At 42.1% G+C, this 23,425-nt stretch overlaps 1 protein-coding gene across 1 annotated transcript in view; it reads right to left on the bottom strand.

The window, feature by feature from the left end:
• The window catches only part of cacna1c (calcium channel, voltage-dependent, L type, alpha 1C subunit), a 177,779-nt gene extending 154,354 nt beyond the window's left edge, over nt 1-23,425 (bottom strand). Inside the window, exon 1 of the mRNA XM_063905844.1 lies at nt 23,368-23,425. Coding sequence (XP_063761914.1) covers nt 23,368-23,425 — 58 coding nt within the window. The remainder of the gene's footprint in view (nt 1-23,367) is intronic.

Genomic DNA, 23,425 nt, shown 5'->3' with positions numbered 1-23,425 from the left:
TGAGTGAGCAGGGAGGCAACAGGACTGCTAATTTAGACGGCTTGTTGATCCCAGATATGCAAAGTGCATCCACAAACCTATCACAACAACTCCCAGGTCTGAGTGTGAGGCAGGGCAATTAGCTTTGTGCTAAGCAACATTCTGAACTGAAGGTCACATTTTTAGTTATTAACATAACTTAAGAGAACACCCCATCTCACTGTGTTTCTTGCCAAAACACCTACTGACCTTTTATTAATCTCATCCAAGTTTCCCTTCAACTTGCCACTACCATGACCTCCACTGTATCGTTCCTCTGTATAAATGTGATGTCTGTTAGCAAGTACGCTGCTGAATTTGGAACACTTACAAAACAGCCGACAACTTGCTTTAAAAAAAACAAAAAGACATCTGTGAGCTTCCAGCAGAAATATGGCAGATCCAACCAAGTCTTACGGGAGACATTTTTTGTTCAAGCACTGTCCAGAAATGTAAATGTACACAGATGTTTAAAGACTCATTCAACACCAAACACTGCACAGCGATTTGTAAAGCAGTGACATAGGATTCAACTCTTTTCCTGCATGTTGATGATAGTGATAAAAAGCCAAGGAAAGAAGTAATTTGGTTTGAAAATGATCTTCTAAAGGTGTGCACTTGTATATAATGTTATATACCATTATCACCTGTGTTGCCTGATGATCTTGGGAACAAATGTCACCAATGCAGTTAATGAATGAGGATTCCATGAATCAAAACAGGTTTAAATAGAGCCTAACACTGATTTTAAAACCAAAATGGGAGTCAAGAAATTGTTTTTCTGCTTCTTCGATTGCTCAAGCATAAAGAGTGCAAATGCACCCTGCAGTTCAGGTATAATTGTAAATGTTTTCCTTGAAAACTATTAATACATGACTTGTTGGTTCAGTCCTGAATATGTAATCCTTTCCTGTTTGTTTGCACTGAGGAAATGGAGAGATTGAGATCGTTGAATCACACATATAGTTTGTTTTGGTTTCTCCTGGGGACCAGATTCTGCTAGATGACCTCCCTCAAGAGATTCCCTCGATGCTCCCCCTGCACACCCCACACCGTATTCTTCATTTGGTCAGTATTTCTTCCCTCACTGTATCTTTGCCTTCCAACTATCTAATCTTCCTCCCCCGATCCATCTTTCTTTACTCAATTTTCTCTTTCTGCTTTTTGTTCCTCTAAGCGCTCTCTTGTTGTGCCTCTCTGAATCAGTGCAACATATGCTGCCACTTCCCCCACACAGAGGCCAATTAGAGGAGGAGGAGAAGGGAGGAAGAAAAGTAAAGAAGTCTAGGTGAGAGAAAAGGGGTGAGAGAAAGGGCAGAGATAGAGAGAGACAGAGAGAGGTAAGGGGTCTTTGGGGTGAATTATTCATCTGATGCCATGACACCTGGGGGCAATCTACCTCTCTGTGAGTCACCACGTTAAAGAGAGAGAGTCAGACCTGCCCGAGAGGATAATAACACCTGTGTGTGTGTGTGTGTGTCCTGCAGTGTATTGTCCCCTAAGCCGATCATGGGCCAACTACATACGGAGACCATCTAAAGTGTAACCTGTGGCTGTCACTCACACACACACACACACACACACACACACACACACACACACACACACACACACACACACACACACACACACACACACACACACACACACACACACACACACACACACACACACACACACACACACACACACACACACACACTCAAAGTGAGTAATAAGCTAGGTCAGCACAGCACACAACGTAAATCTTTCTAACACTGAGCCCCAGAGATAAGCAGGGATAGCATTACCCGGCAGGGAGTGGAAACCGCACGCACGCACACACACACACACACACACACACACACACACACACACAGACACACACACACACACACACACACACACACACACACACACACACACACACACACACACACACACACACACACACACACACACACACACACACAATGATCTCCAATACAACCATACACTCGGCATCTTTCCATTAGCTGTAATTCAATTAATAAGTGCTATCATCCTCTCTGCCTGTAACAGTATAATCTGCCGTCTCCTCTCAGGCTCAGACCACTCTCACTGTTGACTGGGTCACCAGCATTCATCAGCATCCAGCCCGCTGCCAGCTGAATTATTGAACACACACATTTCTTACACCCCAAAGTCTTGGTGCGACTGAGTAACAGGGGAAAAAAGAAAAATTCAATTCTTGTGAGGCGATGAAACGGCTGGTGTTCATTTGAGACATCTAATTGACGCTCCTGTCCTGAGTAAATGACTGTGGTTAAGCAGGGTGTCAGTGTCTTGCTCAAGGACACTCGACTAGCATGTCGCACAGCAGTTGAAGGACATGTTGAGTGATGCAGGGACTGAAGCCGTCAGAGTGTGCAGGACACACACACCATCACACACATGGGTGCTGATGAGGTTATTTTGGAAAAGGGTCATAATGTTATTTTAATGTGATAAAAAAGGGACTTTTTTGTATTCAGTTCCTTTCCTTAGCTACAAGCAAAAAAAACTCTCGGAACGCGCACACACACACACACACACACACACACACACACACACACACACACACACACACACACACAAACACACACACACACACACACAAACAGATATTAGAGACAAAGCTTCTATGCAGTGTCTTGCTGAGAGACTGAAAAAAGACGCAAGGCCTTTTGATGTCTCTGTTTGTCTTTTGGCTTCTTTATATGCGTTCCACTTTCCCTGGCACTGAGTTTGACTTCCAACTGAAATTAACCAGGCAGCCCAAAAATAATCCACTGCAAGAGAGAGGAGAGAGGGAAAACAGGGCGATGAAAGAGAAGGATGAAGAGCTGATAGAACTCGATAGAAGACTGAAAGAAGAGGAAGGGATACGTTGACAGAAAGAGGAACAGGAAGTAAAAATAGATGTGCAGACTCTGTACTGTGTTTAAATGTATTAATATTTTAGGGGTCACTGATATACTCTATTGCTATATGTGTTGAAGAGGGGGGTTAGCATGTTCAAGTGTGAGGTCATGCCCAGTGATCTCCACCTTATAGTTGATGCCACAGTTGCAGGAGGTCAAGTATTTTGGGGTCGAGAAGAGTCTGACACTGCAATTTCCCATTTGACACATGGGTGGTTCTAGGCGGGGGCAACAGGGGCCAGAGCTTGGACCCCCCCATGTGGCCCTCCTCCAAAAGAATAAATCTATGATAATTTATTTATTTTACGTACGTGTTGCAGCAAAGACTGTGCTTTAACCCAGGCCAAGTTAACAGGGACGGGTTTTTTCAGTTTTGAGGTTTGCACTATGAAAGTGGATACAAGCATCTGAAACAAGTTTTTTTTTGAGGTGGTCGATCTGGCCCATCCAGAAGAAGGCTCAGATATCTGCTCTTCTATCTTTGAAAGAGCCAGCCAAGGAGTTTGAGATATTTGTCGCTTTCAGGATGAAATATTCAGGCCAGGTCCAACTCAGGGAGACCCCCGGGCAGACCCCGAACATGCTGCTGCATATCTTATGCTCCCTGGGAAGGCCTCAGGGTCCCTCAGGAGGAGCCGGGCAGGGGGGAAGGATGTCAGGATGTCTGGGCTTCTTTGCTTTGCACGCTGTCACTTTTACCCAGACTCTGATAAGCAGCAGAAAATGGAGAGATTGATTATTCTGCTGGTTCAGTTACGGTCCCTCTCCCCATTGCTCCCCGGGCGCTGCACGATAGCTGCCCACTGCTCCTAGTACTAGGATGGGTTAAATGCAGAGGACCAATTTCACTGTGTGTGCTCTGCTGTGTGCATGCATGTGACAAATAAAGAGGGTTTCATCCTCCGATTCTATCTATCTGAAGGCTGGATATACAGGACTGAATATTCTCAAGGGGGACATGGGAACATTTACGCAACAAATATAACTTGGAGAAAAAAAACACAAATTGATGAAAAGTGCATTAACATCCATTAAAAAATGGACAAGTGCCAGGTGGATGTAGATTACTGGTGGAACAACTGAATTACCTTCATGCTAAGTGAATCATTTCATTTACCTCGTTCTAAATGAAGCTTTTATCTGTAACAGGTGGGGAATTTCAACAATTCCTCAGACAAAAAGCAATTTTCTTTTCAAAAAGCACCAACACACAGCGCTCCTGCATCCAGGTGTCAAGAGTTTTCTCAGGAGACTTCAAAACAGAGGTGAAACTGGACATCACACACCCCCACACACACCTTTCCAGGTGATCAACACAGAGCTTAAAGTCACCTTGACGAAGGTGCTGAGGGTCTGCCTGCATGACCACTTTCTATTAGCCCACCACAAATTACATCCAGGCTTCACAATGTATTCAGCACACGATCTCACACACACACACACACACACACACACACACACACACACACACACACACACACACACACACACACACACACACACACACACACACACACACACACACACACCCTCATATTGTTCAGTAACAATCAAACTGAGTTTTCTCATAATTAACGGATTAATCAAGGAGTAATGAATGTGGAGTGGCTCCACACGGTGTTGATTAACACAGATGATGGAGGGGCATGGGGAAGACTCTGCGAGGGAGAAGCGGCCATGTTTGATTCCAACAGTGTAGCTGAGTGAGTGACAGTGATTGAGAGTGTGTGTGTGTGTGTGTGTGTGTGTGTGTGTGTGTGTGTGTGTGTGTGTGTGTGTGTGTGTGTGTGTGTGTGTGTGTGTGTGTGTGTGTGTGTGTGTGTGTGTGTGTGTTTCTCTTCCCAATTAAGGCTTTAATCCATCAGCTGGCTGTTGCTATGGTGGTACTTCCTCCAACCAATCAAAGCGAGTGAGCACGCTCAGAGAGGAGAGTCACATAACAACCTCAACAATAGTGTTTGATACCATGGACTAGAGGTGATTAAAAAATGAAACACTACAGAGTATGAAAGTAACTACACACACTTTATTCAACCCTTGCACACACACAGGCAACCACACATTTCTTGGTGATTTTTCACATGTTCAAATTGTTAATTATAGCCAGCTGTGTAAAATATTGTGATGGAGAGCTCCAAGTTTAAAAGCTGTTTATAAATTCTGAACATTAATCTAAAACATAAGCTCTACTTAGCTGTATTCGGATCATATCCACCTTAATCATTCTGAAGCTTCCTTTAAAACTAAAGCCGCTAATCTTTCCTTATTTGAAAAGACACTTATATTAACATGTGTTTCCATATTTCATGTCTTGGTGTAGATGTTTGTGCTTATTTGACTTACATTCCCCTTCTCTCTCAGGATGCTTTTCTTTCATATATTTATCTAAGCAGGCAGGTCAATTAGGAGAGAATTCAGATTTACTACGACTGCACTGCTAGCACAGCTGCTCTCACTGATCCCAGGAGGAAGCGGCTGTGTTTGTGTGTTTATGTGTGTCTTTCCATGTGTGCACGAGCACACAGTGGACAGTCAGTGGTGGGACCAGTTTTTCTTCCATATTGAACTCCAAAAAGAAATCTGAAAGAACGACCGTGTCTGTCCGTCTGTTTATTTCTGATACAACAGAAGCCTTCAGAATCATATCACACACAATGACTTCAGTGATGAATATTTACCAAAAAATATGTCATAACAGACTCAAATCCAAAGACAGCTACCATTTTTTAAGGTTTCCACAAAGAATATCTAAATAGAAATCCATACACTGTGAGGCCAGGTATCAGGCTGCCATAGAAACAATTCAGGATGCACCCATTATACACATATAAGACAGACACAAAGGGGAGGAGACTTACCATATCTGAACAATAGAAGACTCTGCTCTCAGGTCACATGATTAACAAAGCGAGAAACATTCATTAACCTCAGTTTCCTGTCACATTCTGCTGCATGTCTACACATGAGATGCATAGATGTGTATGAGATTCATTAAACTGATATCTGAAAAACAAAAAATAGAAGCTTCACTATGAACAAAATGTCCCAAAATGATGCTCAGCTTGATGCAATGGATTTATGAATATTCATTATAAAGTTACACTATGGTAATATTTTCCACAAATATTGTTATGGAACAATTTCTCTAAAACTTCCACCGATGAGTAAAGAATTTGTTCAAAACATGTTTTTAACCTTGTGATAATTAGTAAGTATTCAAATGAGATATTGATTTATTTTTGGGCTGCCTAAATATTAACTATTTATGTTTTATTCATTTCCAACACTCTTAGAAATAATCAGTTCACAAAGAAAACAACGTGTTCCAGATCAAGTAAAACATGTAAACATTTGTAGAAAGATTTGTGGAGCATCATATCTCTAAGAACTCAACTCATGAGGCGCTGAGAAAAAACATTAAAAATACTCAAACGTGTTTTTAACCTTGGGATAATTAGTAAAGTAAGCAAATTGGAAGATTTATTAATCATGTTTTATTAATTTCAAACACTCATATTATCAAAAAACAGGTTTCAGATAATTCTAAAATAAAAATAAAACACAAAATGTGTAAATGCATGGTTTACACTGGCCAGCAAGGTTATTGTAGTGTATGTATTTCCATGAAAAGTTTGCCAGCGCTGCCTTGACTGTACTAGAAGTGGAGCCATGTAGACACAGATTATATGAGCCATGCAATTAAAAAAACATGACACAGCTCTCACTGTATATAGCCCTAGAAGTGTGCTGCACTTGAAACCCCCCTGTAAACATGAGAGACGGAAATGGAGAATATTACAGGAGAAGAGGCTCAGGAACAGAGAAAGATGAAGGAGAGACAGCCAGAGAGACAGACACATCGGGAGTGTACCAGGTGTCCTGACCTTGTGTGTTTGACCAGTAGGCAGTTTGGATGGGATACAGCTGTGTGAGGACGACTACCCCTCTGCAGCGCGGACAAAGTCACATTAAAGCTTCACTAATAAATAATGGAAAGTTTAACTCTGAGTCACGGCAGCCAACAGTGAGCACAGAGCAAGAGCCAGGTGACAAGAGAACACAGGACACATTATTTTCACCCAAAACAAATCAGATATTGTTTGACCTTTCACCCACATCAGCAGTGGCGGATCTAGACTAATATTAATGGGGGGGCCGTGATTGGGCCGGTTACATAAGGAGACAGACAGTGATGTAGAAATGTTGGTTCAGTATAAAGTCATTGCCCAAAAATAAAGTAAGTTTGATTAAGAAACAGATTTTGTTACAATTTTAGTTTAGTTACCATTTTTTAGTAAATGTAGCCATAGACATTAGAACATTTAAGGAGTTTAGGGGTAATAAATACATTTTTTATACTGCCAAACTTTGTTTTTATTTAACTTCTTATTGTGTGTTGGTATTTGGTTTAGTCACAACGTGTGTTTCAGTAACTTAGCTTCAATTTATTAAATTACATTTCTGAAAAAAAACATCCCTGTTAACTTTGGACAGGATTACAGCACAGTCTTTGCTGCAACTCTTGCATAAAATAAATAAATTGCATTATCATAGAATTATTCTCTTGGAGGGGGGCCACAGGGGGGTCCAAGCTCAGAGTTATAAGGGCACTGGCCCCTGTTGGCCCCCCCTAGCACCGCCCATGGACATCAGTGCTTGAAAGCACCTCACACTATCTGTCCTCATCAGTGGTGTAAAGTAACTAAGTACATTTGCTCATGTACACTTCTTAAGTACAATTTTGAGATGCTAGTATCTGCACAATGACTACTTTACTTTGGGTACTTTAAGTATATTTCAATGCTAATACTTTTGCACTTTGTCTTGATCAATATTTGCAATACAGGACTTTTTCTTGTAACAGAGTATTCCTACACGCTGGTACTCCTACTTTTACTCAAATACAAGGTGTTAGTACTTCTACCACCTCTGGTCCTCGTGGTGACTGCTGTGGCTCAAAGAGAGGCAGCAGCATCAGTGGGAAAGAACAGAGCAGACCCGTCTCCCTCTCCCTGTCTCACTTTCATAAGTGGATTTATCATTTCAAGGGCCTGACCTGTCCTCCCCAACAGGACAGGCCTGCCTCGACTCAGCCCTGCAAATTACTGCTGACCCTGACCATGAAAAGTCTCTGTGTTCAAATCACAGAGCCCGTGATAAAAAGTGAACCCGACTTTGACTCTGATCTCTGCAGATAGATATTTTTATCCCAGGTTTTCAACCCCTCCACGATCAGAATGTGACGTGTTTAAAGTTGTTACCCAATCTGAGGGAAGAGAACTGTTGACTCTTGTGTTTCTGCTGTGACTCATTCACCGGCCTCCCGCACACATAATGAACACCGCTTCTGCTGTCCGGGCATTTCACACCTCCTGTCCATATCTATTTAAGTGGTACAGTGGTGTCATTATCAACTCCTACTTTTCTACAATACCCTAGTTTTGTGTTATAGCCAGTCACACATCCTGCCACCTTCCTATCCTCTTTTCCACATTAATTTTCTCCCTTCACTCTCTACTTTTTCCCTGTGGCCTCTCGCTGCCCTCCATTTCTTCATCCTGCTTTTTTGGCCAGTGCTGCGCTGTCTATGTTTCTTTCCGACGCCGTCCAACGCTCTGTCATGCTCCTTATAAATGCTTTGTGTGCCATTGTGTGTGTTTGCATGAAACTGTGTGTCAAAGGCGGTTATAGGAAGCTTGGGTGATTAACTCTGATAGCCACCAGATGCCGGACTCAGTCACACACAAACACACTAACGTCAACAGAGAGGCCTGAAGATGGACAGAAACAGACAGCGGAGAACTAGAAGGGAAATGTGAGTGACAGCAACCGAGCAAAGCAAAAAGAGGAAGTGACACATGGAGCAGACCGGGCGCCTTGTAGGTGAGAAGAGGTCCGACATGTGTGTGCAGTATGCGTGTATGTTTGTACTGTGTGTACTGCAAAGTGCAGACTTTGTTCCTTTAAAAAAGCTTTTCCTCCTGAGCTTGATTTTTTGGAGAACAAACAACGTGAGTGAGGGCAGATGCCTGTCTGCAGAATGGCTGTGATGTGACCTCAGATCAAAGCTTTGATTGGCCAGATGCCGCAGATGTTTTCTCTCTGGTATTTGTGAATGTGTGTGAGAGAGAGAAGAAGAAAGAGATTTGAATGCTGATATTCATTTACCTAAACTGAGAGGGCTGATTAGTTATATATATATGTGCATGCGTGCGTGCTTGCGTTTGTGTGTTTGAATGTTTATTAGACGCCCTCTCATCAGTCAAGACTATCAGATCGGGCAATCAACAAGCACTGGCTCTGACAGTGGGACTGATGTCACCTCTCTGAACTGCCTACAAAAAACCCTGAGTTAGATTGTCACAAAAGTTTTTTTTAAAATCAATATACTGGCTAAAAATACCCCTTTCAGCTTGCATGTAATAACAGATGTAAGAAAACGTGGAAATGTTGGCTACTTTTAGCAACACTGCACTATTTCCAGCGAAAACAGTTAATTGATATTAAAATAAATGACATCCTTTGGATAAAGGATCCAAGGTTTTAAGGGACTTATTTCTGTACATTCCTCCATACGTCAGAAATACTAAAGTATTAGCTCTGACTAGCTCGTTGAGTAATTTCCCATGTCCATGTGTTCTTCCAAAATATATCCCAAACTTTATGTGTCCATGTTGACCCAATCAACTGCTGCGTCCATTTGATTTTGGTTAATAAAGAAACAGTTGTTGCTGGCTTCCCCCAAAAACAAGCTGGTGGTTCAAACTGTTACAGATTGTGGACTCTAAATCATGAAAATTAATGTTTGCCAATTTAATGTCACCAGCATTGAACAGGACATCCTTTCCGGGCCTGGTCCTCCTCAAAGCACTTCACTAGTTGCAGTTTATCACAAATGATGTGCTTGTCTTAATGGGGCTGACTCCTACAGGGAAAGGCGACCATATTTAGGCACAATCTATATCAGATCCCGTGGTGAGGGTGCTTGAAATACCACAGATTTTATTTTTATTTTTTCAGGTCCCAACCCACCTCAGGAAAGAAAAACACCTCAGGAACCAGTCTACCAAGTACCTCAACATCTGTGCTGCAATCATCCCTACTGTGTTGTGACATAACTTCCTGCACCATTAACACTTGGCAGCCTGCTGTCACGTAGAGCTGTTAGCACTGGCAATAATTAGCAAAAGCATAAGTTAAATGTGGGAAATTAGCATTTATTACACTGCTGCTACACTGGGCTTTTGTCGGCATGAGGAGGACGTAAATTAGGATAAATTGTTATGAAAGCTAAATAGACGCTCAGTCATCCTACCTAGAAACCAGTTGCTATTCTGGGGTAACATTAGCATAGCAGCTGTTTTAGTACAGCGTTTATTTATCTGTATCTGACACAATATATGCTTAGCCACTGAGAAGAATGGCACCTAAACATCTCTCTGGTTACTCACAACAGGCAATAGAGAGTTGGAGTCTCTTTTTAAACACTGTTATGAAAGATGAGAGACTCAAGGGTACGCAACAATGTGCAAGGCATCGGTTAGCTATTTTTCTGTAGCCTTTTCTGTTACTGTGCAAGTAAAATGATGACGATTAACCCCATCATTTCAAAGATTTGGATTTAAATAAATATCTGTTGAGTCCATAGGCTATATAAAGGCTTTCAAAAGAGGTGAAACCGTTGGGGCTGAGGCCTTGGATTTGCTGGATTATGAACGGGCAAACTATGGGAAGTGAGATTCAAAAGTAGACCTGCATTTCATCGCCATATGTGCAGCCCAAGAACACAAACTTTAAATTACCTGGGTATTTTGATAGATATGCACAGGCAATAGTCAATAGTCAAAAGCAGAATAGTCACATGATAACCCTTGTCTTGTTTTTTTTTAGCAGTCCTTTAAGGGTCTCCCAATCAAAGATACCTAAGTGCCTTTTACATCTAATCTCAGAGTTAAATCATACTAAAAGGGAAATAAGATGCATGACCTCACTCATATAAATATCTGCTGGTGTGTGTGTCTGATACGCACTGTATGCTTAGTGATTTTGTACATTTACATAGTTGTGTGTATGTGTGTGCGAGGTAACAAGAGGGTTGAGCAGTGCGACATGGTTCCCTGTGTCACTGTTAATAACCCAACCCTGGTAATTGGCATAGAATATTGATAGAGAGGAAAATGGCCCCAAGCAGATCTCTGCTTCATTAGTGAAAGACTAGGGGGACGGAAACAGGAGAGTTCATAGCAGGCGGAGGAAGAGAGGGAAGGGACGGAAGAGAGACTGCTGCTAACCACAGATCAGCAGACAAACTGCAAAGGTGATCAGAAGGATGAGGAATAGATAGAGGGTCAGAGAAAAGTAAAGGACTAAGGAAATTGCTACAAATCACATGTGGGTTTTATAACAGCTTTCAGAAACCAAAGGATATTGAATGACTCAATACATGAGTGACCATGAAACAGTTCCAGTAACAAATAGAAAACCAGTTATGTCATTTTATCCCAACAAGGTAGCAATTCATTATAACTGAGAACGCTGACCCTGTAAAGGTCTGGGCTGTATAATGTCTGGACAATCACAATGAATCTCCTCCTCTACCTCTCTCCTTCCCCCTTTTTCTCTCCCTCTATCCCCTGTCTCTGAACATAGTGTTTGTTTAAAGTGATATTACCATGGTTACCCGTCTGCCACGTTGGGGTAATGTCATTAATCATCAACTTTATCACACAGCTACCCAGTCGCATGCACGCAGGAGACCAACTATGACATTTTGCACTGCTGAAAACTGTGACATTTGGAGATGTTAAACAGCAGCAGCAGCAAACCGGCTGAGGTGGGTCTGTGTAACAGGAAAACTGACTATTTCAATTCAAACATGCTACCCATATTGTCCTTATTTCTCTTCCTTATCCCCTCCTTTTATGTGTCTCTCTTTTGAGCATATTTAATCTCTTTGGTTGACATGACAACAGACGATGTCGCGCCTCCTGTTCTGATGACATCACTACAGGCGCCAAACCAATCCCCAAAAAACCTATCATCTCTCTCCTCTCTCCCTCTCTCTTTCTCTCAGACATATTGATCTAGAATACAAATCAAAGATGTGAACACAAGAGGAGCTGAGGTAAAGGGTGGAGGGGGAGGAGAGGGAAGGAAAAGGAGAGAGGAAGAAGAGAAGGAAGGAACAGAGGAGAAGAGTAAGACAAATAGCCACAGTTACGGTCTGAACTACCGCCACGCCCACTATCGTCTTCAGCCGGCAGAAATGGAGTGTGTGTTCACTCGCTAATTTCCATACTGGGTGACTTTGGTATAAACTGCAGACACACACACACACACACACACACACACATAGAGTCAATTTTTAGCGAGGAGGAAGGCCGGCATGAAGACGTTTTCTTCCTGCTGCACTGATAGCTGTAACGCCTGATTTTGTGTGAATGCAACCTTAGTTTGACGTGCTAGCATGCTAATTAGCAACTTGAATTAATTCCCTACGGGGATCTATATCATGGTTATTCCCAATAATCAGTAAGATATTTCAGTTAAACCTACAAATGTCAACCTCCTGGTGGCACTAGAAGAAGTCAGAGGACCTCCAAAGAACATAGAATTCATCTTCTGGGTTAGGATTAATCTATCTGATAGATGTTGAGATATTTCAGTGTGGGGTGTAGTGATCGACCAACAGAAGGAAACACATTGCCATCCATACTGCCACATAGAATCACGCAAAGGCTACCATAAATAGTTAAACCAGACATATTAAACCCCCTCCTCTTCCTGGAGACGGTTATAGACGCAGCTAAGGAGATGGAAACACACACCCACACACACACTGTAGAAGGAGTCCTGTCACAAGCCTGTTTTAGCCATTATGACTCAGAGTGTGAAAGTGAGTCTGGTCTTTTGGGAAGTGGACTGCTCGACATACACTAACTAACTAACCCCCCCCCCTCCACACACACACACACTACACACACATACAATGTGGTCTGTTGGGAGGTGGTCCGTGGAGCACACACATCAAGACTGGCCTAGATAGATGGGATAGCAGGACACACACTCCTTTACACACACACAGACAGTCAAGGACACTCTAATGGCCTATATAGTTGGGTCATTACATACCGGTACACCTTACCCTTATCTAGACAAGAATACAGGGATGGAGAGAAGACAAAAAACGGAATAAAGGGAAACAGGAAATATACACTAAATACACAACAAGAAAGAGTCAAGAGGACAGAAATAGAAAAGGGATGAAAGGGCCTGCAAAGCGGGAAAGAGACAGAAATTGAACACATAAAACTCTCCTCTAACCTTAATCTTATCCTCCCTGAGGCCAGCCCTGGTCACTATGGTAACCACTGATGAAAAGCACGGACCAGAATGCAACAGAAATGCAGTGAGAGCACACAGAACAGATCAACAGAAAAATAAAGAACAGGGCAAGGACACACAGATAAAAAGGTTGGAATCATAAAAGATCATAAACTCACTGTTTGTGTTTTCAGAGATACTGTACCTACTTGACTGGTGCTTGTTGCCATGGATACCATTCAATGCCAACATATCTTAATCAAAGTAATGAGAGGTTGCTTCACCCTGAGACTTTTTTTTCTTTATGATTTCCTTATTGGAGAAGCATATGCCAGCAGCTACAGACTCTATGCGACTCCCCCCAATTATAAAGGGGTCCTATTATTCTCATCTTTAGGTTCTTACTTGTATTTGTGTGGGATGAGAAACTCTCTGGAGGGAAAACAGGATCTTTAGCCTTTGCAGACCATTTACTTGCACAACAACCTCTATTAAAACACTACAGGAGAGGGAGAACCCCAAAAGGGGGCCTCTTTAAACAAGACAGTTGGATTACTTGTCATGTAGAACTGTCTTTAGAGGGACTCAAAATAAGCTTGGTGATGTTATTAGGGTGATCACAGATTGAAAGCCTGGGACAAAGAGTTTGGAGAACCACTTTAATCTTGCCATAAACACTTTCTAACATTTCCCATGTGGTTTGTTCTACGCAGAGACGCATGAAGTCGTAACTTTAAATATTTCAGGACTGGAGGAGAAAATGTAATATCATCTGTGGTTTTGCAGGCGGGTGTTTCTAAAAAGATGTCTTATGGAGAAGTGTTATTATCCTTTTCCTATCTGGGTCTTTAATAAGAAAAGTAAAAGGAAGTGCTTGGTGCCACAGGCTACACAACAGTCTTTTTGTTACCCATGATTCATAGCTGCAAGAAGTGATTTGACAGCTATCGGCCCGAGACCCGCACACAGGAAAAAGAAATGCACATCTACACACACCTAAGGGCCAAATAAAACACACTCACAGACAAACAAACACACAGAGGTGCACTACTACCCTTTTTTTAATCTATCTTGCCTGGGTGCTACATTCAGCAGGGTGATGCTCACAGTAGTGTGTATGTGTGTGTGTGTGTGTGTGTGTGTGTGTGTGTGTGTGTGTGTGTGTGTGTGTGTGTGTGTGTGTGTGTGTGTGTGTGTGTGTGTGTGTGTGTGTGTGTGTGTGTGTGTGTGTGTGTGTGTGTGTGTGTGCAGGCCTGTAGCGACAGACCACCTTCTCTTGCAGCTATTCATCCATGACAAGCCCACCAGAGGCCCGACTAACAAGGCTGCCGGAATTGAGAGAAGCTGATAGAAACACACGACTGTACATCCTTTTGTGCTCCCAACCTCACTTCCTGTGAGACAAAGGTGGCAGGCTCTGTGAGATATGCACACATAAGGGAACACTTATGGCCCGCTTTCTTCAGGGAGCTTGGTGTGATGTTCCTTCCCACAGAGAAAGCAAAACATTTTTACATCTACAAATACAAGCTGCTAAAAAGACACACGCAACAACACCATTTTCCTTTTGAATGTTGTGTGCAATCAGTCGCGGCTTGTTGGGAATAAGACACCCTATTCCATATCTTCAATTTTACAAAATCCCTCAATCTCCACTGGGACGCCCAGGCTTAAAATAAATGCACTCATGGCACTGTAGAACACTTCTGCTCTTCATGAAGTAGAATCATTTATGGTTCTTCAATTAGGAAAAAGACACACTTAGAGCGACAGGAGTCTAACTGTGATCTTCCGCTTTAAATTAGCTGCTCGACAGGTTACACTGTAGAGGGACTCATTTCCTCTTAAAGACACAGGTCAGTGTTAAGTGCGGAAACACAAACATGCACACACACACATCTAACGTGTCATGCAGAAGTCGGTGGAGTTCCTACAGAGAGCCTGAGGGTGACTGACGTTCTCCCTCCTCTGTACCTTTGTTACTCTTCCGTTTCCTCTTCTGAATCCATTTTGCTCTTCCTTCTCCCTTTCTCTGTATGTCCACCTCTTCCAAGTATAGCCTTATTAAAAATACATTGTAAGAGATGGTATTTCTTAAAGCCAATTTTCCAAAGATCATACACATTTATAGCCCTAAAGACCCATGTCCTTAATGATCTTCTTAGCAACTGGGTCCAACATGAACAAGATTTTCTGCAAAATTTGAAACAGTTTTGGATATTTCACACCCAAATGCTGGCCTGATTATATGCATGTTCCTGTGTGGTTTGAAGTAAGCGGAGCTAAGCCAGAAGAAAACGTGATGTCAAAACCTTCCATGCACCACTTGGGAAGAAAAATCAATCCGTAGACTCTTGAAACTCACTTTGCAATTATGTAATCCATCACAGTCCACATCAAGTCTACATTTATTTATGTCAACGTTATTTTTAAAATGAGGTTAGGGGCAGTGCCAAGTCAATTGATCTGCACTTAGATCTGCAATAAAACGTCTTCCGCTTTCAGTAAAAATAGCAGAACTTTGATCTAAAGAGTGACTGAAGACAAATCTTAGAAATCTATCTATATATAGCTGTTTCAAGAGTCGGCTGACTGAACAAGACTGAACCGAGGCTGATGGCTGTCTAAGAGCGTGGTAGGCAGAGTGTTTGTGAGTTTATAATCAAACTTCTTAAAGTGCTTGACAAGCGCTTAAAATTATCCATGAGTGTTGTCAGGTTTCAAAAACACGGCTTGTTTCAGTAGTCTAATTGCTTCTTTGGAGAGGGGACACCTGATTGATGAATGAATGACAACTATTGACAAATGGACGCGTTTAGGGCTTGTTGAGTGAACCATCAATACTATACTACATTCTGTTTCTCAGGCCGACAGTGGGATCACAGTTTATCTTTCTTTCCGGTGTAATCATTAGCACTCAGATAGGAAGACCACAGACTAGTGTACAGGATAAGGAGAGAAAATGGGATACGATCTGAAGTCTTTGTCCCAAAGGTGATCACCCACCCAGATGTGGACAATGACACAGTGTATGCACTCCCTTACAATAACACTACTATACATTGATCTAATATACATAACATCTTTAATCTGCTACCCTAATGTGGTTAAATCAAAATCAGATTGCAATAAGATAATGCTTATTTTGAAACCTTTTTGTATGTTTCTCTTTGCTAAATGCCAAAACAGTGATGAAGCTTTTTTTGTTTTTTCCTAAAATCAGATTTGAAAAGCAACTTTTATAGTTGGATGATTTGTTACAAAAAAGCCCTCAATACTTACACAAGCAGGGATGTGACCCCAACGTAGTTTGGAAACAAAGCTGCAAAGAACTCATGGAAAACCATTCCGATTGTTTTTACAATAAAGCTCACTAGGTTAAGCAATTTACATTCAAATGAATAAGATGCAGGGGAATTATTTCAGGATTTCAATTTGGACACACTTATTTTAGCATGTTTATGTGTTCCTGTACATACTGTAATAAGTTGTGGGATGTCCACGTTGTGCTCTGTGTGTTGGGCTAACAGTCTCTATTCCCTTTTGGGACAATAAGTGATGTTCTGTATCATGCTTCTCTGTGGCTGGATCTAACTGGCTGCAGATGGGCTGATTAATTCATAGAAGTAGGGAAATGTGGTCTCACTAAACGAAAAAACCCTGAAACTCTGAAAGGCTGGATGAGTGATGGAGAGAGGGGGGAAATAGAGAGAAAGAGAGAAGCAAATTATCTACCGGGGAATACACTTTGTGACACGGCGAGAAAAATAAGGGACGAGAGGACAGGCGAGATAGAGACGGAAGGGGGGAAATGCATGGCTGGGCATGAATAATATACACTGCTTTCTGCTCTCATCCCTCAGCCTCTCCTGTAACCTGGGAAACATCAACATGCACACAGTCACAGAGTTGTTTTCTGTGCTCAAACACAGGAAGACCGCCTCCATCACACATCCTTAGGGGGGTCAAAAGGTTCACGTGAAACTTGTAAACTACATGTAAGACTGAAATATTTACCAAGTTTACATAGATCTCTGGAAGAGATGAGGTTCACCAGGACAAGAATAAAACCCTGGAAATAATCTAATTGGCGAGCATGCTTTCCATATTAATTCTAAAGAGTTGTGTCCTTAACTGCCTTGTGTTTGATTGAGCTTCGGTTCTAGCTTCCTTTTCAGCAAATATTCTAATTTCTCATTGTCAGCTTTAGGCCAAAATTCAGATAAAACGATTAATCAATGTTCATCTTGATAATGGCTGCTGGAGAGTAAGAGGAAACTGTCGAGGGAGATTTTTAGCCAGTAAATCAAGCCGAGACTGTACAATTGTTTGAAAATCATGCCCTTGCACCCAATGTGGAAAAATCCTTCAAAATAAATTTGATGAGTCGAGCCTTCAACCCTCTTTTTCAGCAATGATCTTCAGAGGATGTTCTGGCCCTTTAGCATTAAAATGTGCTTCTCCGACTCAAACTGCTAGAAACTGAGGGTTACTTAAGGTGAACGATGAGATAATAAGAAAAGAGTGAGGGGGTTGGAGGAATAAAGGGAGAGAAGGAGAATAAAAGAGGATGCTACAGGTCTGGAGTCATTATTTCCACTGGTGGCCTCAGCCAGATCAATAGACTACGGTGGGTGTGTGTGTGTGTGTGTGTGTGTGTGTGTGTGTGTGTGTGTGTGTGTGTGTGTGTGTGTGTGTGTGTGTGTGTGTGTGTGTGTGTGTGTGTGTGTGGGTGTGTGTGTGTGTGTCCGCTCAGTTTGGACAAGAGTGCCTATGTGTCTTACCTAGAACACACACACAAACACACACAGATGGAGGCAGCCAAGCAGGCACAATGCATATGGGCAGGCGGCCAATGGCAACCTTCTCCCTCTTCTCTCACACACACACACACACACACACACACACACACACACACACACACACACACACACACACACACACACACACACACACACACACACACACACACACACACACACACCACGCCCGGTGCGCCCGGTGTTGGCGTATTGTCCCACCAGAAATGAAGACTGAGGCCCGATGGCGCTATAAGAGCAGAGGACAGCCTCTGGATAGATTTCCAATACGCAACCAGAGGCTTAAGCAAGACAGAGTCAGGGATAATCCTCCCTCCTTCTCCTCCTCCTGAGCTCCACACTTCTCTCTCTATCCCTCTGGCCCTCCCTCTGACTCCTTCTGTTTCTCGCTCATTTCATCCTTTTATTCCTCTCATACAGCTCCCTCTTTCTTCTCAAGTCCATTTGCCCTCTGTTTCTTCGCCAGTCTTTTAACTCTGTAGCTCTTTTCCTGTCTCTACCACACTTTCTCCTCTATTTTTTCCATATCTCTTATATCCTTCTCAGATTTCTCCTCTGATTAGCACCGCACCTCCCCTATATTTCTTCCCCTCAGTGTCTCATTTGTCTCTCAGCTGGTGTTTTATGTTAGAGAGCAGCTGCGGTTGAGTCACATCCTTAAGGTAAAGCCATGACACACTCTAAGGCGCGATGTAAACTTCTTCAATGCTGGTTGTTCTTTTATCGCTCATTACTAAATCTGCCTTGCCGTGTCTTTAAACACACATACAGTAAAGCTATTGGATTCTGGATTCACGCATTTAGTGTGCAGTATGAAGCATAAAGCACTGACAGTGTGAGGCAGTGTTTAAAACCCAAAGCGATTCCTTTTCACTTCACAGAAGAAGTTGAACTGTACAGTACTTCTTAATAATGGGTTTATATAGCTATTTTTCTTCAAAACAGTTCCCCACTGAGGCAGATAATGATGCTGATGAAGTTAAACTGTTAGAGGTTTGTCACTGGCTTCATGTTATCAATCGTTAATGTAAAAACCTTGATTGTGTCTGCTTTAAATTCTTACTAACATGATTTTTTACCTTTAAACCACACAACAAACTGACGGTAATAATACATTTAATGGGATCATATATTAAACAATTCTTAATGCCTGTGTTACCCAGCAGTTCCTTTTTAGCAAGCAGCAATAAAGTGAAGCTACATGACCACATCCCTTTAAAAAAAAAACTGCTAAAGTAACAAGTACTAAAGCCAAATTCCTCTGGTAAAGCAGCTCAGTGGCCAGCAGCAGAACACTGTGGTTGAATGAATTTGAGAGAAGTTGAGAAGGTTACAACACACATGCAACAGATCTGCCGTTTGACTTGAGTTTTTCTGCCTCAGCGCTGAATTATTAAAGGTGTTGATATTCTCTGTGAACCACGGAGATTCAGATTAACTGAAAAAGGAAAATATGTCTGGTTTTTTCTTTTTTTCCCACAGACACAAGCCAATAGAAATACTGTAGATGGACAGACAAACAATGACAATGCAAGTTCAACTGGCTGCTAGTTTTGTGAGCAAAGTGGGGTTAATGTTAGATACTGTTTCATAAAAATAGGTAATTTTCAAATGCAACACACTAACACAAGCAGCTTTATATTTGTTTGCCAACCAAAATGTCCATCTTTAAACACTTGATTATGTTTAAAATGATTCCAAAAAGACTGAAAGTAAATGAGGTGTCCTCAGTTTTATACTCTCTGAAAAGGGTACACAGAGAGCGCATTATAAAATGCTTACAAACATTTAGGGAGACATTAGAGAGTAAATAAGTCGGTTATGGGGCAAAAATAGCTTATAATGTGACATACACAGATCTAGACTCAATTGTCTGTTTTTTCAAGAAAGCTTTCCATAAGTAGGCATATTAATATACACAGTCAGACACAAGTCATTCCATTCTATGTTCCTATTCCACTGTAAAGAATTTAATCCAGCCTGATATTGAGCGAAACTTGGATTAATTAACGGTAGATTAGTGCTTAACTGCGCAGATATCCATCTATTTCGAGCTGTGCACTGATAGATGTCTTAGCTCACTTAGCTTTTTCTCTGAACATGTGCATTCTAATTAAAACACAGTTGAAAGAAACGCTTGATTAGATATGTGTTGTATTACATTTGCAGAGGGCAACAGCTTTGACACAAATGTACATGCAAAACAGTTAGAATACATGATTTTCTTCATTATAATTTCCCCTGGGTCTAACAAAACCGAATCTCGCTTAAAGTCCTGCTAAAGAATGGATGTTTTTGTTTTTCCATACTGCATATTGCCTCTGCAGCCACATAAGCAGGCACGTTACTCTGTGTGACAAGCTCCATATAAAGTGAACCCATCAGTGGTTGTTCCTACAAGTCTTTTGAGGCAACTTCAATAGAATATTTGAGCATATCAAGTGGAGTCATTAGTGTGAGGTGATTTGGCAGGTGGCCAGCACCCCGGGGTAACCATCGGAAACCAATTAATATCCCTGACGGAGGTATCATGCTTCTGGCACAATGCCCACAGGGAAAATCAACCCACTGATTACACTGCTGTAAACTGATGTTGTAATGTGTGTGTGTTTCAAATAAATCCCCTGCTCTACATACAATGACATGAGATGCCACAGGTGGGCCTTTGTTTCAAAGCTACATCAGAATGACGTGTGTGTGACTGGGGAGGTGTTAATGCTCATGTGCAAGCCTTTAAAGACACAAGCACAACTATTCATTAGTAAGAAGTCAGATTATGCAGATACAGAATAATTGGTTAATTTAGAGAACATGAGCATTGGGTGCAATCATGTGTAACATCAAATCTGTTTGAATTACGGAGTGGATGTAAAGATGGAGTTTGGCTGATAAAGGAGAGGAAATTTAGGTATCAGGACCTGTGACAGTATACAGGATGTAAGATAACTTCTGCTGTTTTTTCCCCCGTTGCAAGCAGGAATTTCTGTCCCTGAATCCCTCAAGGAGAAATATGTCTTTTATATTTTGCTCATCCGCAAATAAGTTAGGGCCTGTTACAGAACAACATCTAAGGGCTTCGAAGTTGGAGTTCAAATGTAACATGGTCTCTCCAATACAGTGCCATCATTATTCATCCATAAAAAAAATGATATAAGAAGATTTTAACAATAATATTGTCTGCTATGACTCCATGCAACTGGATGCTGGTAATGTAAGCTTTGTCTTACACTAAATACCTGAGCTGCAACATATGGAAACCATTATTAGACCGTGAAAGGACACCAAGAGTAATACATCAGTGCCAATGTCTGTCTTTGTAACTCCTCAATATCTGTCATGTAGCTGTCAATAGACACATGAAGAATGAACTGTCCTTGGTGCTGAAACCACCCAAGTAGATTTCAGCCTGAGATTAATTTGCTGCACGTTTTCCTAAAACAGGGCCTTAACAACGTTTAAACTACAAGGATAAGTAACAATAAATTACCCAGACACTCTACTCTCAGTTTGAAAACAGAAATAATCCTGCTGATTGAGTCTGTTGTTTCATATTGTATTGAAGAATCATTAGGCAAGTGATGACCTCAAACATAACATTTAAAAAAACATTGTGCATTGTCAGGCCTGAACTTGTGTCTTGCTGTGTTGCACATGTGTTATATACTCCTGTTGTTGTAACCAATCAACAACAAAAGTTGTCACTTATCATGCTGAGCTGTGGGCCACTGTAAACAAAAGTGGTTTGGATATACAAATTAAAGATCTACTTGATTCCTTAAATTCTTCTACTTTATATGACAATATAATACGAATGTTATCGCTAACATCTATTAGGAAACTTATACAAAAAGGCTTCTTTTGATGATGACAATAATGAATTAAGATGACATCATGGCAATGAGGGTAACGGTGATCTTTCTTACACCTGCCCTTCATGCTCCTGTTTAAGCGGCCTGTCTTTAACCTGTGTGAACATGATGGCAGCTGCTGCAGGTTACCTATGATTAGTTGCTCCTCCAAACAAACCGTTGGTGGATGTGCTAAGCTGCGACAGACACACACACTCACACATACATCTAGCCCCGCTCCTCATCCCCTGTTGCTATGGAACCTGTCGCCAAGGCAGAGGTATGTGGTTGTGATGGAAGTGGAGGACGAAGGCAACGACGACAACGATGATGACAGTCATGAGGATGATAATGGTGATCGGATAAATAAGCCCTCTGCCGAATTACAAGGTCCGGGCCGGCCATAAAGCAGTGCGTTGCTGGGCTCCGCTCTCTGCAACGTGGGTGGAAGGAGCGACGCGTAATACTGCGCAATGCAAACAGACCCTTTCCTCCCCGCCAAACACAACAGAGCCCTGGGTTTAGGTTCGCAGGTGTTGCTGTTTTTTAAAGAACACTTTAAAAAAGTGGCCGGTCGTGTCTTTAGCCTCACTGTCCTCCGCTGCCTTCCCCCCAAAATAGCCCACCATCAGCCCAATTCTCAGCAGACATAAGTCCTGCAGGCCCTCCTACTGCCACCTGTCATCCTATTGCGATTTATTTCGCGCGCTGCTGTAGGAGACACACAAACTTGGATTAAAACGTGACAAATACGATTATTGATTATGGGAGAAGGCAGGATCGATGGTGATCGAGTGTGCGTTTCGGTGGTTGCTGCTCAATTTGCTGCTGCTTGGCGACCACCGTGTGTTCATTTCTGACATATGGCCAACGAAACTGCAGGGAGCAGTATAGTTTATTCCCAAAAGCCTTGGAGACGCTAGATCTGCCAACAGATTTGTGAGGACACGCTTAAGCTGTCTTTTTGTGCTGGAAATGTGTCTAAAACAATAATGCTCCCCGCCCACAACTGCCTGTTGGCTATACATGACCACTGCCCACCCATTATGCCTCAGATCTCCTATCGAGAGGCCTGCCAAACCAACAAGTGTGGACCAAAACCAATCCAGAAAAAGGCCTCATCCATATGTGTCCATGTATACCTGCAGCCCTGTTGCGTGATTGGCACAAGTTGCACAAAACCGACGAAGAGGAGATAAACAAACAGAGGGGAAGTGGGGTAAAGAGATCTGTCCATCTGTTGAAAACGAGGAGAGAGCAAACACTCCTTTCCTTTTCTCCCTCCCTCCCACCTTCTCTTCTCCTCCTCCTCTCTCCCCATCCCATCCCCATTCGAGATCATCATACCTCTCTTACTCCCTCCCTTCTCCCCTTCCCTCTCTCATGCACAGTTACAAGATGTTTGCCAGTTATAAATAAAAAAGACACACCACATACCTTGATGGTTCTCAAGGGTGTCCTCCGGGATGTACATGTTTTTGCTTTCATTTACCAT

Source organism: Eleginops maclovinus, chromosome 17 (assembly GCF_036324505.1).
Source record: "Eleginops maclovinus isolate JMC-PN-2008 ecotype Puerto Natales chromosome 17, JC_Emac_rtc_rv5, whole genome shotgun sequence".
Lineage (NCBI taxonomy): Eukaryota > Metazoa > Chordata > Actinopteri > Perciformes > Eleginopidae > Eleginops > Eleginops maclovinus.
The sequence above is the reverse complement of the archived record's forward strand: the minus strand, read 5'-3'. Positions and strand labels throughout refer to the sequence as shown.